General features: G+C 37.8%; 1 protein-coding gene across 3 annotated transcripts in view; it reads right to left on the bottom strand.

Annotated features, from left to right (window-relative positions):
• Positions 1 to 1,808: 1,808 nt before the first annotated feature.
• bicral (BICRA like chromatin remodeling complex associated protein) overlaps positions 1,809 to 18,130 on the bottom strand; it is a 65,930-nt gene continuing 49,608 nt past the window's right edge. For all 3 annotated transcript variants that reach the window (XM_048601049.1, XM_020529494.2, XM_048601050.1), the window contains 6 exons: positions 18,005 to 18,126; positions 16,314 to 16,375; positions 14,258 to 14,406; positions 5,734 to 5,828; positions 5,339 to 5,441; positions 1,809 to 4,315 (listed from right to left, as the gene is read on the bottom strand). In XM_048601049.1, the coding sequence (XP_048457006.1) occupies positions 3,372 to 4,315; positions 5,339 to 5,441; positions 5,734 to 5,828; positions 14,258 to 14,406; positions 16,314 to 16,375; positions 18,005 to 18,126 (1,475 nt within the window). In that variant the 3' untranslated portion in view covers positions 1,809 to 3,371. The remainder of the gene's footprint in view (positions 4,316 to 5,338; positions 5,442 to 5,733; positions 5,829 to 14,257; positions 14,407 to 16,313; positions 16,376 to 18,004; positions 18,127 to 18,130) is intronic.

Genomic DNA, 18,130 nt, shown 5'->3' with positions numbered 1-18,130 from the left:
CCTCCAGCTTCAGGAACTCACCTGCTATTCTTAATTGAAAAATGAGCCTACTTCTTGCCATTAATTGGCCTGCGGGCCCTTAAAGTTCTGGAGGGTGCGTCTGAAATATGTTGCACAAGGTAAGGATGCAGAATTGAACTGGCAACCAGTTTCAGACCCAGAAATAAAAATCCTGGCCGCAGGTAGATTTCATTCTGTTATTTCTAATGCAACAGAATTCCTGCTCCTTTAAGCTGCTGCAGGCCTTTTGAATCCTACGATGTCAAATCATCCTTTCTCTTAAGAGCTCCCCCCATATTAGAGATAATTTGTACTTAGCATTGACACCAGCATCAGCTCTCACCTTATTGAGAAAGCAAAAATCCCACACCACTGTCAATGCCCAATTGGAAAATCAGCTATGAATTAATTTCTTTATTCTGGCTTTATACCTCTTCCCACTACTGAGTAGTTATAACTTCACTGCGCCCTCACACATCTTTATATCTTTCATCTAGTGTGCAGATGGCAGACAGCATAATCATTTTAAAGTCTATTATATCAACTCAAATCGCGGTATTTTAAATATTTTTCAGAATGTGTACTTTATTTGTTAAGTGTGCTCATTAAGAACATAAGAAACAGAAGTAGTAGACCACGCACCCTTGCAGCCTGTTCTGCCAGTCAATATGATTGTGGCTAATCATCTGCCCAACTCCACTTTCCCACCTAATACTTCCTGGAGGAACTAAAATCCATGTGTCTCAGCTTTGAATATACTCAACCACTGAACAATCTTAACCCTTGAATATAAAGAATTCCAAATATTCATAACTTACTGAGTGAAAAAAAATCTATTTATCTCAGGTGAAAACAATTGACACTATATTCTAGGACTGTGGTCCAATGTTCTAGAATCACAAGCCAGGACAATCAACTGAACAGTCTACCTTGACAAACCCCTTCAGATTCTTACATCCTTCACTTTTTTGAAGTTTTCAAGATATTTTACTCAACTCTCATCTTAGAACTACTCTATCATTCCAGGAACCAAACTAGCTGAGGGTTGTCAATGCTGTCATGTAACTTTTTACTTCAATTATCAAGATATCCTGTTGCACTGCTGAATTTGGGCTGCTGTTCTATCCCACCATAAATTAGGTTACCATCATTAAACTTTTTACATTTGAACCTCACAATCAACAGAGAAACCTTGTTTTTATCAATTCAACATTAAGGTTCCTTAATTAGTGTTCTGACACACTATAACGGTGTTCTAAGTTGATTCAATTATAAAATGGTTTTCTACAGCAAATACTACAAAAAAAATTCTCCTCTCCTCTTCCAAGGAAGGTGATTCATACTTCATATTAACCACAAAGATTGGTATTTCTCTACTCATTAATTTTTAGACTGAACGCAAAAAGTGACAATTGAAGGGCTATTCATATAAGGAAGTGAACCTGGTCTCTACTGGTCCAACATACGTTTCAGCAATAGTCACAAGAAGTACACTAGAAACTGCCTTATTTGATTAATCTCCTTGGCATGGAAGAACTGAACCCAACTGTAATAGAGTCAAGAATAATTTCTGATCTGTTCTACATTAAATAAAGTTTGGGAATTTCCTGGTCTGTTTGGTTCAGGACCACAAATCAAGAATGCAATTTATCTACTAAACCATCAGATACCCTAGTTATAGGTGAACTATCATTATTCAGATTCAATTTGCTTTCTCAACACTTCTTACATTAAATTCCAAAAATATTTAACATTTTCAAAGTTCACATGAATGGGGATTTTACAAATTTAACAATCAATGAAACATGCCTTTTTCTTAGTTTATTGTCTTTAAGGCTGGGGATTCAACTCAAGGATTTTTGTTGCTTCCTGTGCGTACAAATCTTTCAATTTGCTAATCTTAAAAAATACATGACAAAAATTAATTAGGTTTCATCTTTGGCAGGGCAGCAATTAAATAACTGTTCACAAAGCATACTTCCTTTCATAAGAAATAAATCCCACATCTCAAAATATTTTGTGCCAATCTTCTGCCATCATTTTAAGAATTCTAAGATTCTTACTGTTACTGTACTATCTAGGTATATCTATCATAGACTCAGTTACTACTCGTGCAAAGAATATCAAAATAAATAATTACAACACAACATTCAAATAAACTGTAATATTGAGAAATGGTGGCCACTAGCCTGCAGTGCTACAAATTTGAATACACAGATAATCTTCAATAAATTAAAAGAAGAAAAGATCAACATAAATCGGTTTTGTTGAATTCTTTGGCTCATTTGACAAGTTGATTCAGTGTTTTGTTAGCATCCAACTAAAATATTTTTTTAATAATTCATTCAGATCATGTTTTACCATGCTTTATATACAGGTACTGAACCAACATAACAAAAATAACTTTGACATTTCCTTTTTTCTTTTTTTTACAAAAAATCTTTATAAATATTTTAAAAATGTGTACAAAGCATTTCTAAGGAGGACCATAGCTGGACACTACACAAATCAGAGAATTTAAAGCAAAAGGTGCTGTACCATTTAGTCCATAAGTGACAGTTTCTTCTTGTGAAGTCAGTTTGTAAGGCCTCACTGATCTAATGGTGTACTTTGTGCTCCTCACTTATGCATGGAAGCTTACTGTTGCACGTGCAAGACAAAAGTAATAAGTCTGCAAAATGGGAATGCAATCATCATCTCTTAAATCTACAGTCCAGTGGATCACAATATGGACATCCACACTGCACTTTGTACTTAGGTCTTTTAAGACCTAAAGCAGCTTCCTTAAGAAATCATACTTAGTGGTATTAAAAATGGAAAATGAATAATGAAGTGGGTTTTCACTTCAATATCTACAGTTCCAGTTTTAAATTTTGATTTAAATGGGAATGTTGATCATCAACTATTCAAAAATTAACTTATTGGCACTCGATTCTCAAAACGTCTTACATAAAGTGAAAGACAAGAAGAACACAAAATAACACTTAGACATTAATGTATGAACAAAAACATGAATTACTACCACAAACTGAAAAGCACCCTTGAAATTGAAGAGTACATTTTACATGAAATTAGAGCTTTCAAAACAAAACTCAATAAAATTAAATATCTTTTAACGACTTTAAACAAAAGACTTAATGTGCACCTGGTGCCACCATAATTATTTTCAAAGTACAAACTACAATGGATCTTCCTAAACTCAAACTAGTATGCTTCAAAATAAATCTATTTCCTAGCTTCTACTCCATTTATCCTCTTTCCAGGAACTCTAACTGCCTGTTCTCAATACTGAGTAACATGCTACTTTATCCCTATAAGTTGTCAACACAGCTGACAATCTTTGTAATTTCTCTTCCTTCGTGGTCACATTATCAACATTCCAAGATGCTATTTACTGCTGCTTCTAAGATGGAGTCTGTTTCTCTAATGCCCTCATTATGATCTGGGATACATTTGTCTACATAGTTCTCCACAGGAGCTAAGGCTGAAAAATGAGGAGTTTCAGGTGAGTTATTTTTGATGACAGCATTGTCAGAAGGTTTATGAGCTTGTTGTAGATCCAAAATGCTATTGATTGCACTCTCCAAATGTTCATGGAGTGATGTGTCACATTGTACTTCTTTTGCCTCTTTAGTCTGGACACGTGCTAAGTCTTGCAGTTGAGAACTTTTAGCATTTCTGTTTTGGGACTGGTCATGCCAAAGCAATTGTGAGTCACCCTCATTATGTTCCAATTTAATGGGATCATTAATCTTATTAATAACAGTGTCCGGTGCTTCCTTCATTAGACCTTCTACAGTGACTTTATCACAAGAATTATTATGCTTCTCCTCAACATCAGACATACTTTCTTCTCCTTCACGTACTTGAACAGCTTCAACAGCAGGTTCACAAACTTTTGTGCTTTGAGTCTGTGCATAACCAGGTGTGGAACCAATAGTAACTTTACCACCATGGTTGCCAGTGTCTGATCGCTCTTGAGTTTTTGAAGATTTACTTTGTGTTCCAGTTCCATAAGATGTCTCTGGCTTGATTGTTAGTTTTAGTGCTCTACTGCTGCTGTAGGATTTACCAACACATGGACTGTTAGTGGGAGAGTTGGTGGTTGCTTTGACTTCCCTTGTCACAGAAGAAGCTAAATGAGCTAATCTCGAGGAGTCATTTTTCTGGTTAATAGTAGCATTTGCTGGTGTAGACTGACTGCTACTACTGGCTAAAGATTTATGTAGCATCATATCTGCAGTTAGTGGTTGTGTTTCAGGTACAGATTTTATAAGAACTGTAGAGGAGCAACAGAATTTTGCCAAATAGCCATCTAAAGGAAAAGAAAAAAAAGTAGATCATTACAGTATAAAATTAAATATTTATCAGATTGTAATGAGCAATGTTTTCAACTAAACAACTATTGTTAAAGCACTGAAGATTATTTAACGATAATTTAAAATGTGCATGATTTCAATTTATAGTAGGCTTTCATCTATTTCTTTGTAATTCCAAAACCAGAATAGCATGGCTGGCAGTCTCTGGAAGTGGTCCCTTTCTTTTTTATCTAAGACAGTCTTTTAAAAACGTTTATGTCACTATATTCTTCCAAACTGATTGTTTAGCTTATGTGGCTTAAGTTTTAAATACTGGTCTTGCTTCCACAGCAATCCTGGACATCAAGAATACACAGGCATTCTTAGTGCTCGGTATTTTTAGGCAGGAATAATTTCATGTTATTACATTCTGTCATCTATGTTTAGTACAACTATGTATACCAATGTTAGTATGCACATGCATGCCCCATCACTCCTGGTAAGAGATCTACTAGTGGTAGAGGCAGCAGAGTGACCCAGTGGACCATTTTACTATACTGGTTTACTGAAATATGATTAACTTTATAAAACAGCTAATCCGTTCACTGAATTTGTATTTCTTTTAATAAAGGAAACATGCCTTGATAATAAATGCACAAAGCATGTTAACTAGGATGATTACAAAAAGAAGTGCTATTCTGTTCGTGAAATTCTTTTAACCACATCCCCATTGCTGGCTACTAATGTTATTACAGTTTGAATAGCTTAGCCTGTATTGTCAAGTATGAGTTCCTTTGTCCCTCAACTACCACAGGACCTTCATTATGACTTTCTACCAGCACACTTTTGACTGCAGATGAGGAGGCTAGGATGCTTTGCCTCTCAATATTTTTCAAAAAAAATCACCAGATTCTAATAACATTTTACAAATTGATCATTGCGGCAAAGTTTTGTTAAAAAATATTGAGAGATTTGAGTACATTAAAATATATTTTTATTTCAGGTTATCTTACAATAATCAAGACAGCCACAGTACTAACCAGAATCCTCCAAAGCAAAGCGTTTGTCCTGGATAAGGGATGCTTTCTCATCCTGATTGAACACTCGGTCAATCATCACCATTTCAGCAGAAGGATTTACCCGCTAAAACCAAACGAATAGGGTTACTACAATTTGTCAAAAATATTGTCACTTCTCATTTATATTTGCATATCAAAAAGCCTGCTTTCTATATGAATGCATTTATTGCATTGTTAATCATAATACAATTTACATTTACAATCCATTATTGTTTACATTCAATAATTTACAGGTGATTTGTACATATATCAACATTCAAAATTCTTAAATGTCTTCTTCTGCTGTAATTTTCCCATTAGGTTAAGATAGGATGTTAAGTGCCCACTAGATGCTTTCATATTATAGTACTACTTACCATTGCATCTTCCAATAACAGACTTCTATACTTGCTAAGCATCATCTGAGTACGTTTTAGCAATTGCACTGAGACATCTTCAAATTCATTATCCACTAATTTAAGAAAAAGGTTAAAATTAATATTCTATGCCGATGTCAAAGCACTATTATATTTGTAAATAAAATAATGATTGTCTTCTAAAAATATTGCAAGAAGAGTTCCTCAAATGCTGGCTTTACTTTTGTGTATCGAAGATCATTACATATCATTAATGGGAGATCAATTCTACTCTCCTTTATGTATGCAGAGAATTTCTGCAGTATCACTGGCCGATCTGAGATAAATGGAAAAGGAAATACACAATACTTTACATCACTATTATTTCAGAAAGAACATTAAAAACATTTTATGTTGATCTGCTTTGTCACTTCTTTGACTGTCCACATCATTAAAAGTGATCATTTCAGTGTGAGTGAACTATCTGATGCCAATAGGTACATCTCCATAAAACAAATAAGACAATAGTGACCATCTATCATATTTCAAGAACGTTTGATCATTTTTCCAAACAAAATATTTAAATTTTTTTAAAAACTCATAATGATTTGTTTTAAGGCATAATGAATTTATACAAGCTTTTTGTAGAAGTCCATAACATCTCAAGTTTAAGATTATACTGTCATGGGAGGACCGAGGCACAAATATAACTAAAATGGTTTCACTGAGCTAAACCTGGCTCTCAGAGCATTAAATTCAAAGGAAACATGGATAACAAGTACTAATTGAATTTCAGATAAGGTGCCTGAACCAGTGTGCTGCAGGGAACAAATGATAGTCAATCATCAATACTCACTACTTACGATAATGCTAAATTTGAACTCAACAAGTACCACTGCCAATTTAGGCGAGTGGATTTTTCTCTGTGATGGGATTCAATAGCGAGGGAGTGATAAAACTTGATACTGAATTTAATTTTGTTTAAAAAAAAGCTATGAAAGCTAGAGACAGTCAGGCAACAAAGAATTGCATGAAGAATAGAATTCAAAAGAGCGGAGTTAGAACTTATTTTTAAAGTAAAGCAAGGTTAGAGGTGGCATGGTGCACTATATTCATTGTGAATAATATAAAGACAAAAACAAATTGAATTGATGGAAATAATTAAATCAATCAGAACTGTTATTCTGTACATTCAACTGATTGAAATAAAGCAGCTTAACAATTTGTTTTAAGTTTCCTTTCACTAACTGACCAGTCAGGCTTCAGACAAGAGATACAGGTGCAAGACACAACAGTATCTGGTTCAGATTAGATGCTATTCTTACATTACTAGGTTAACCTACTGTACAAATTATATAGGGCAACATGAGTCGACAATATAAAAGTAAGGTGTGCAAATGTTTGAGAATGATTAAACATGAAATGGACTCAATAACTCAATAGTAGTTAAATTGCTAAAAATCTACCCTTGATACAGGAAATGATAATTACTTCTTTAGAGTGTTTTGCAATCAAAAAATACTTCACACTCACTATTTTGTGAAGTTTTTTATTCCTTCTTGCCTGCTAGCTGAAGATAATAGAGAGAGATATGTGGCACTTTCAATATGAAGCAGTAAGACAATTAGGCTCAGCAAGATGAGATTGAGGAGTTAGAAATGCTGTGGTAGTCTTGAGTCATCTTACTGAAGTCAAGCAAACTGATGCACTGTTTTGGAGAATTGTGGCATATTCTTTAGTTTGTATTGTTATGCAAAGTTAAGTTGCATCGACTGAATTCATTGGTTCCAATCTGTGCGTTCACTTTAAGCAGTTATTAGATAGGCATATGGATGATAGTATAAGGTAGGGGTGGAGGTTAGATAGACCTTAGGATTAGGGTAAAAGGTCGGCACAACATCATGGGCCGAAGGGCCTGTACTGTGCTGTACTGTTCTATGTTCTATGTTCTGATGTAGATAATGGATTTGTACCAAACTTCACATCATTCAAGTGTTTACTTGATCAGCCTTCAGGGTGACTAAGTACACATGCTGAAGTCACAAATATACAGTTCAGAATCACACAGAAAATCTAATGTAACCAGCTCCACTCCCCTATAGTCTAGGATAGCACAAGATAAACTCATACAAATAAGAGCTCAGTTGAGTCTACAGCAGCAACTGATGTCACTGAACTTGATAAGATATCTAAAACAGACTTCAATTTGAAATACTGATGCTAAGATTTATTGAAGGTAATGGGAAGTATTATCTTTCTCTGAACTGTTGACTGTCTTAAGAGTTCAACCAATTTGATCTCATGACGTCACTGTCTGTTAGAGAAGTGTTCTCAATATCTTATCTAGATTCAAAAGGATTCTACTTATATCACTGACATCAGGTTAATGGTGACTTTATTAGTCTATTGTCATAGAACCAGCATCAACACTCAAGACATTGTGGAATCTGATAATGCAGTCCCAACAGAGTAGCACCAGGATGATATGTTATTCAGGAGCTATTTAAGTTCATATCTGGTAAGGTGAGAACTATCAGACACACCCTTACAGCTGTCCTGCTAAGAATGTCCTGGAAAAGAATTACACAAAACTGTGCCATTTGCTTAAATAGCTCTGTTATGCTACTGCAACCTGAAACACAGCAAACCAAGCTGGGGCACTGACGGTCACTTAATACTGAAGAGCTGCCAAAGAGTAGTCTGGATGGTGATAGCATAAAGAATAAATGTTGTCTCACCTGAATAATGAAGGTGAGAGAAAGTGACAATGAAATTTACTGGGCTTTGATAAATACTGCTCACATTTTGTATGATTTTACAGTATTGCCATACATTGCATGCTATACCTCACTTAAAGCTTAGTTCAACATTACTCAGAATGCACAGCATTTTAGCGTCTGTTCATTTTGTTTTAAGTGCACAAAACTAGTTTGAGCCTTCCTTCAGCTGCTCAGGTCACAATCAGAAACTTACATGGCATGACGAATTCTGAGACCATTACACACAAATAATTGTCAACTTGCAAAGTTTGAAATCAACGAAATAAAAGTCTATTAGCTAACTCTGTGAACTGATTTTTGAAGACTAAGTGAACTGCAGAATATGGGCAGAAGGGGTCATTCATTGTAGGACCATCTACTTTGTTGCACCCAGTAACAGAGGTCCTAAGTTCAATTCTCTATTGAACACTTTGACTAGGCATTCATGTTTTCTTTGAATATATAGCAGTCTTTTTTTTCCCCAGTTATAGTTGGGCTGAAAGACCTACAAAACTGGTTAACTCCTTAGAGACCTAGAATATCCTTTCAGTACTACTGTCTCTCCAAATAATGTGATAACTTCTAAATCAAGAAATCAGGATTATACAAAGATAGGAGGCAAGCACGTCACAACTTTGTGCCTACAATTCAACAACCAAATTAATTGTGTTAACCTTGTTTTATGTCCAAAGTGCAGAGATAAAGTAGGGGCCTATATAGCCACAAATGCATCATCAAAATGCCCTGCACAAGAGGAGAATGAGCAGCAGTCATCTCTCTTGGTGCTTATTTTCATTAAGAAAAAGAACAAGCTCTGCCAAGAAAGGCATTTATCACACTCTTGGAGGACCGCTGGTTGTGCAATTTGGCATATTTCCCTGCTGTTGCTGGAAAGGATCCAGTAGCATTGAAGTTAAAGGCTGTAGTTACCTGGACAGCCACTGGCAGAGCTGTTCGCATCAGGGAACTTGTATGAAGGAGACGTGAGATGTGAGGTAAGAGCGAATGCGGCAAGACCACTTCAATGCAAACAGACCTCTCTCTTAAGTCTCCTCAGATCCTCTTCTTCCTTCTCTATAACCAGCAAATAGACAGGTCTACCCAGCAGGATGTCCATCTCAAAAACTGTACTGTTGAAATATAAATTGCAGCTGCCACCAAGCCACCACAAACAGAAAATAGGGAGCTGCTGAAAAATCAAAAAATGCAAAAACTAAGCTATGCCTGAAATGTGCAAGGAATGGGACAAAAACAATGCAAGAGAATTGACTGAACACGAGTGCTGCAGCAAAATAACATAACCCTCTCCTACAGTTTTTTTCACAGGGTGTTAAGACTGTTGCCCATTTCTAATTACCTGTGAACTTAGGGCAGTTAAGGGTCAGACCATAGAAACATAGAAGATAGGAGCAGGAGGAGACCATTTGGCTCTTCGAGCCATGATCATCCAACTCAATAGCCTAATCCTGCTTTCTCCCCATAACCTTTGATCCCATTTGCCCCAAATGCTATATCTAGTTGCCTCTTGAAAACATTCTATGTTTTGGCATCAACTACTTCCTGTGGTAGTGAATTCCACAGGCTCACCACTCTTTGGGTGAAGAAATGTCTCCTCGTCTCCATCCTAAATCGTCTACCCTGAATGCTCATACTGTGACCCCTGGTTCTGGACACACCCACCATCATGAAAATCCTCCCTGCAGCTACTCTATCCAGTCCTATTAGAATTTTATAAGTCTCTGTCAGATATCCCCTCATTTGTCTGAAATCTGGTGAAAACAATCCCAACTTAGTCAATCTCTCCTCAAGTAATGATGGCAGATTTTCTTCTCAAAGGAAATTAGTGAACTAGGTGGGTTTTCTAAACAATAGCTAATAGTTGTCATGGCCACCATTATTGAGTCTGAGCTTACAATTCCTGTTTTATTAGTTGAATTTAAAGAGCACCAGCTACTGTTATGCGATTTGAACCCATGTTCCAAAGGCACTGACCTGGGCCCCTGGATTATTAGTCCAGTTACATTAACACAATGCCACCAAATTGCAAATGTTCAAAATGGCTAAAATGGCTGTAGTATTCCTTTCAAATCTGTGAGGAACAATTTCAGTGTGTTACTTGTAAAAGCAAAAAACTACCAACAGGTGGTGCAGGATTTTACAGCCACATCCAGACATGATTTTGAGGTTGGGAGTATGGGAGGAGATGGGCACATAAAATACCTAAAAGCTGGCTTGTGTTCTTACCCACTCCCAATCCAGTGTCCATAATATGCAAGACAGTGGTGCATTGACAAGAGTGGAAGGGCATTTTTTTTAACCAAAGTGATGACAAGATGGAAGGAAGCCAAATACACCCTTGGGGGTAAGCTGTGAGCAATGGAGGTGATATGCCACCCCAAAAGATGTTATCTCCCCTCCCATCACCTCTGTGCCTCCCTTTCCTGTCTCCAATACCCTCAGCCTCTAGCTCCCCTTCCTAGAAAGCCCAATTCTATCCCACCCAAAATAACTAAACCTACCTGTCTCCAGGGTCTATGCTCTCTTCTTCAGGAAAATAACTGCAGTTTCAACTGCAGCTACTCTGGTAAAATGAAGCCTTCAGGTGTTTAGGCTGCTGAAAGTGTATTATCAATATAGGATACCATTTCTTTTTAATCAGTTGGTTTGCAACTGACATTTGTAGGGAAGTGGGAAGCAAATTAAGTAGTTCAATTAATGGTCACTTAAGGACCACAATATGCTAACTCCCTGGCGAGTGAGAATAGGTTCCAGTTTCCCAACTGGAAACCATGGTGACATGCCTACAGGTTGGGGAGGGCCTCAAATAGCCCCTATCTGGGGCAGGTGGTGGAACAGATTGGACGGCAAAGGGTTGGCCTCCAAAAGCCGTCTCACTTTCCCTCCAATTCCCTGACACCCCCACTCCCCATGACCCCTACCCCGTGCCCTTCTCACCATTGAATCCCCTGAGCATTAGGCCTCAAATGACTGACTTTAGGATTCAGAAGTTGCTGGCCTTTGATTGGTCCATAGCTTCTGGTGACCCATGTCAAGGTGAGATAGTTGCCCTTGCTTGCCTGTCAACTTCTAATGAGCTGATAGGCCGGCAATCAGATGAGTTGGACAAATGCCCAACACTTTTAATAAGAAAAGGGAAGATTTTGCCCATACTTTGCATATTTTAGGAGAGGAGGCCACTCAAATCCTGCTCACCCCAATATACGTCCCCAACCATTTGTTGCCACCGATGCACCCCATCTCATGTTCAGTTTTACAATATTTAAACCATAACAGTGAGCACAAAATTGAACAGGGCTTGAAAACAAGTCAGAAGCCACAGTGCAGAAATACTTTGTGTCCACTACTTCTGATCAGGCAGACACAAACTTCATGCCACTTCATTGCAGCTAGAACTAAGAGTGCTATTGAGAAGCTACACAACTGAGTAGAGATTGCAAAATCGTGAGAGGCTAGTACAAGTTAAAACACTACTTAAAGCCAACCTATAACTCATAAACACATGGGGACGTTATAGCTGGAGCAGATGCCTTAAGTCACCTTCAGAGTAACTCTGATGTGAGGAACACACAATAATGGCATCTTATTCCACAAAATGAGCTCCGAGAGTTTACGACGCTACACCCTTGCAGGATGACAGCATTCATCCTTTCACCACTGCAACTCCGACAGTCTATGACAGTCAGCCAGCAAGCCCAAATTACTGGCTCTCATTCCTACATTGTACGATCTGAAGCCTGGCCTTCTATGCTTAAAGCTATGCAAGGTTATCTTGCAAAGTCATTTGGAGTCTCTCCCACTGAAAGCCAATCATCCTGCAGCCATCGCGTACTAACACAAAGACAAACAAAGCCATCCAAGCACACAAAATGGACAAAGATGATTAGTTGACATTTATATGCAGCATGGCATGGCTTAAAATATAAATTCAATTTGGAATGTTTATTTTGTGGTGACTTTTTATTTCATTGTGACTGAGTAGACTGGGTGATAGCACATTGGCAAGGTAGAGTTGGACGGGTGTAAATAAGAACTGCGTCACGTTTACTGGCAGTGTAGTCAGGTGATTCAATTATACTGTGTGACCAGAAATGGACCTTGTTGTTACCTCCTAACTTTCTCTTTTTCCTCCTCCTCTCCTATAGCTGGTCTCTATATGTTTGGTGACAAGAGCTATCTGTTTGTGTTGGTACACACAGACCACTGTGAATCTTGCTCTGCTAAATATGACAAGAGCTCAGGACTCTGGAGTGCAACCATCTTGTCAAAGGATAGGTTTTGCCACCGAGAAGCAAACCTCTGCTCATGAGAGCCTAAGTGCAGATGGCATAGTGGATGGCAACAAAATTAAGGTATCATGACTGCTGCCTGAACAGCTGCACATCAATTCAACATAAAGCGTTGAAGACCTTTCAATTGAGGTACATCTCATCGTTGAAACGTGACATCAGCAGATGCACCGTGCATCTTTGTAAGACTGAAATCCTTATGGTGCAATATGCTTATGCACCTGCTTCTCTCTGACAACAAAGGGGAAACAGTCTCAGCTCTCTTGGAACACAGGACATCAGTGACTTGCCTCATACAAAAGGTTGGTGCAAAACTGCGAGATCATAGAATCCCTACAGTGTGGAAAAGGCCCTTTGGCCCAACAAGTCCACACCGACCCTTAGAGCATCCCACCCAGACCCATCCCCCTATAACCCACCTAAGCTACATATCCCTGAACACTACAGGCAATTTAGCTTGGCCAATCCACCTAGCCTGCACATTTTTGGACTGTGGGAGGAAACCGGAGCACCCGGAGGAAACCCACGCAGATACAGGGAGAACGTGCAAACTCCACACAGACAGTCGCCCAAGGATGGAATCGAACCTGGGTCCCTGGCACTCTGAGGCAGCAGTGCTAACCACTGAGCCACCATGCTGCCGTGCCACATATGCTGTAAGATGCCAGATGCAGAAACATTCATGGCCACTGTTGCCTTCACAGCCAGTAACAATGCTGTCCTTGTCCTGCTTCGAGGCTGCAACAGCTGGCAGATTTCAGTGAAGATATCCCTAGTCAAGTGGAAACATCCAGCACACCATTCCCCACTGAGGTTCAAGAAGGAGAAGGACTCCTTCTAGAGGTTTGTCCACCCCCTCTCTCTTTTAGTAGCTTGCCCATTTCTGTGTTGCCCCCTTTCCTCCCAATCTGACTCAAGTACAAGGTAAACGCAGGTTGCTGATCCCTGTAAATAGCATTGTCTAGATATCTTCGGTCTGCAAGGTTAAGAGAGGGCACTATTTGGGAGTACTGAGCTCCAAAATAGAAATGCTGGTCTCAAATCAGTACCATAGCGCTGACTGGCAGCACAACTGCCTACCGTGGTTTATTTCATTGGATACTCACTATGCGAGCACCATCACATAAATGGCATCCAGTGCCAGAAATGTGCAAATGTGCACATTTTTGGAGGGTAATAGTACTAAACCAATTTCTTTATTCGCACTTCACTGCTCTCATTTAAACTTTTATCTATCCGAGTACAGACAATAAAGCAAATGCTAACTGCTTCACATTTGTTACCATAAACTCCAGAAGAACATTACAGTTGTAGTGGGTAATTAAGCAATCAAAGTAGAAAGAACTTATAAAAAGCTATGAACATACAAGTTCTAATTATTGCAGACTAAAATATTGCTAAATTTCTTTATGAAATCACATAAAAATATGGATTACTGCTTTTGATACTAAAACAGTATTGATATATTCAAACATTTACCTATCAGGAATTCCTCTTGGGAAGGCAGATTCCCTTGGAAAACATGATATGGAAGAAGCCGCTGCATGGCATCCTGTAGTGAAATGAAGGGTGTTTTATAGTCAGGTTGTAGAACATTTCTTTGTTCTTCTTGTAATTGCTGAAGAATCCTTAAGTAAAAACATAAAAAGGAACTATCAAAATGAGACAACTTGTTAATTTACAGTTTAAAAAAAATTGCACATTTATCCAGTTTTAGGTTAAATGCCTAATGGCATCCTGTACTGTATGATACCTGTATGCATCCCAAAAAAACTACTGATTACACTTTTTGCACTAGGCAGAAGAGGTGGGCAGTGAGGTTAATTAGGCCCCTTTGCTTTTCAAAAACATATTGAAGATTGTTGTAGAATATATTTATATTCAAGTCATGTTTCTGGGGAAAAGGTTTTCATAGCTGAATTAATCAAATCGTTAAAAAAAAGGGGGCATTTGGTACCACAATAGGTCAGCACTGAGGCATTTGTACAAATCCAACTAGACTCACTGATTGAAGGTTTTGTCCATCTCTATCTGGTATTCTTCTACAAAAAGTTACTATTATTAGTCTGACCTAGTTCTGTAACTATGGACCCTCAACACAAAATCTTGATAACTGCTAAAAAAAAAGACATGCAATTGAACCTTCTGGCTTGTCCTCATCAGGAACGAAATGCAAAAATACCAAATCTCAAGGGCCTCAACAAATTAAGCTACATGTGAAGAAGGTGTCAATTGGTTGGCAAGGGGACTCAGACTGGTAGAGGGTTGCTATAGAGAATGCAACAGAGAACATTTAGACTTAAGGATTTGTTTGAATTCAAACTGGGAACATCAGCTTTTCTGATTGGTCAAGGCCTTGCCATGGGGAAATCACCAAGGATAAGCTGTGCCCCAAGCTTTTGTTTAGTTGAAAAAGATGCAATGAATGAACATGCCCTTTCTATTTGCAAAGGACAGTGCTCTCCTAATGAATATAGATAGTTCTAGCACATGTAAGTTAACCACTCTGTGAGTCCATTGATAATCTTAAATTGGTTGTTAGTGCGACTCTTAGTACAAATGGCATTGTTTAGCAAGCGTTGTTTAATTGCAGAATCATATTTGATGTTGGATGCAGTGTTCTGAATTTTACAAACATAGGCTGGTGGATATGGTCAGTCCCTTAGTTGTTAAGAGTGCACTGACCGTACAGAAATAATACATTATACAAATTATTGCTTAATTTGTCCTCATTGAGCAAAAACCAGGACACTAAGGGCAAGGACAGTTAGCATGTCAAGATGAATTGCATGGTGTAATCTCCTGTTACAGGCAGGTTAGAAACAAAAGGAAAGGCATTAAAATGATAACTGGATAAAGAGGTGGGCAGTGAGTTAACTGTTGACGGTATTCTGAAGGATCGTAGAAATGATGGGTTTAAAGATGAAGCTGGAGCAGTCACAAAGGATTAAAGGCTTGAATGGTTTTTTTCAGGATAAATTGATGGAAGTGGATTTGACAGGGAGAAACAAGATCTGAAGAAATGAAACGTAAGCAATTATTGACGCAACAATAGGACTTAACTATGAGGATCTGAGAAAGGATAGATGGGGCTGAGACCACAAGGACAGCAAGAAGACAATGGCTAGGAGGAAGCTGTATGCAATGGTGGAGAAGGGAGGCTCGTGGTCGCTCAGATGACACTGGGATTAGTCACAGAACATGAGTAGCAATGTAGCTTGAGATAGTTTAGCCAAATCTGGCAGTGGACAATCAGGCCATTTTCACGGTCGGAACACACAAGCCTAAGGCACTCAAATTAGAGGAAGTAAAGGTAACAGATGTGTTAGGACATCAGAAACGAGAGGGGACAATGAAGGAAATGCAGGAGACGAAGCCAGCTAAAGCAGAGGCAGAGATGAGATGGAGCAGAATGACAGAAGCAGCAACCTAAGAAGTGTTGGTCCAGAGGAAAGATAGCTATAGAAAATATTGGTTAGGAATATGCATTAATATTTTTAAAATGTACAGTAAACAGTTGAACAAATATACATACAAACTTTCTTTAGTAAGTTGCTTTGAAGCAGGTCTCTTCTGCCCAACATTTTGGCCTTCGAACTAGAATGAAACAAACGAATGACATAAAACTATACACGTGTACAGCAGAAGTAATACAAGTAATACATAGCAACTTTATCAACATGTCCACAAATATGGCCTAACATATCTCCAAGCTGATCACAATACAGTTGAAACACGTGGCATTGTTTAACGGTTCACACTAACTTTTGTTTGCAGAATGCCACTTCAAATTATAGCCTTCTAAACCGCTTGCAAACAAGAAATAAATAAATAGTTAGATAGATAGATAAATTGCAGTTTGCTGAACAATAGCAAACCGAGGTAGTGCTTAATGTAAGGAAAAAGCTCCTTTCTAAGAGTGCACGGACCGTACAGAAATAATACATTATACAAATTATTGCTTAATTTGTCCTCATTGAGCAAAAACCAGGACACTAAGGGCAAGGACAGTTAGCATGTCAAGATGAATTGCATAGTGTAATCTCCTGTTACAGGCAGGTTAGAAACAAAAGGAAAGGCATTAAAATGATAACTGGATAAAGAGGTGGGCAGTGAGTTAACTGTTGACGGTATTCTGAAGGATCGTAGAAATGATGGGTTTAAAGATGAAGCTGGAGCAGTCACAAAGGATTAAAGGCTTGAATGGTTTTTTTCAGGATAAATTGATGGAAGTGCATTTGACAGGGAGAAACAAGATCTGAAGAAATGAAACAGTAAGCAATTATTGATGCAACGATAGGACTTAACTATGAGGATCTGAGAAAGGATAGATGGGGCTGAGACCACAAGGACAGCAAGAAGACAATGGCTGGGAGGAAGCTGTACACAATGGTGGAGAAGGGAGGCTGATATCTGAATATTAACCACGTTTGACTGAACTAGCTAAGAAGTTAGTCATGCCCCTATTAGCAAGATAGAATTTTAGACCTGCTCAGTTTACTGGGGGGTTTTGAAAAGTAAATACCAATTTATGGCAACTCAATGTCTTGAAGATACGCCATCAGAGTAAATCAATATTTTCATATTGCATATTATATAAGAAAATACTTAAAATTATTAAATAGCTCAAATTGTAAGCAAATTCACAATGTTTTAAATAGATATCATGCTTTGCATTTTTCATGAATCTTTCTAACTTTGCATTTTTCATGAATCTTTCTAACTACATTTTTACTACACATATTGTACAGAAAGAATTTTACATATTTCTCACATTCAACATTGCAAATCAGATACACAGAAAAGTACTGAGTTACATTTTGCAACATGAGAGGATTCCTTGTAATTGTGACATTGTCATTTAACATTCAGATGTAAAGATATTACAGCAATCTATAAAAATATTGTATTGAATGTGGCTTTGTAAAAAATGAAGTTTTCTTTTCGAAGTAATTTTTTAAAAGTTAATGCTAATATTAACACAGTAACTATTCACTGCATTTTAAACTCTAAGCTTAACTATTAATGCAAAAATATGCAGAAATTTTGTCATAACTTCATTGCATCTTTTGGAAAGGTTGCTTACAATTTTCTTAATTCGTAATTGAGAGCCCCATTTTTAAGCTAATGTACTCTGATTAACTTAATGCCTAAACAAGTTGATAGCATAACAATTGTAAAATTGCATTGGACAAAAAAACCAAAGACACCATAAAAGCAACCCACTTGTGAAATTTTCTGCATCTCTGGCTGTCCTATCATTTTATCCTGTAGCGGATGCAGCTGTCCTAAGTGCTGTTGTAAAGTACCAGCTGTTTTGTGAAGTTGGCTGTCATTCATTTGCACAGCTGT

Source organism: Rhincodon typus, chromosome 9 (genome assembly GCF_021869965.1).
Source record: "Rhincodon typus isolate 14 chromosome 9, sRhiTyp1.1, whole genome shotgun sequence".
NCBI classification, from domain to species: Eukaryota; Metazoa; Chordata; class Chondrichthyes; order Orectolobiformes; family Rhincodontidae; genus Rhincodon; species Rhincodon typus.
Note: the sequence above shows the minus strand (reverse complement) of the source record. Positions and strands in the feature narration are given on the sequence as shown.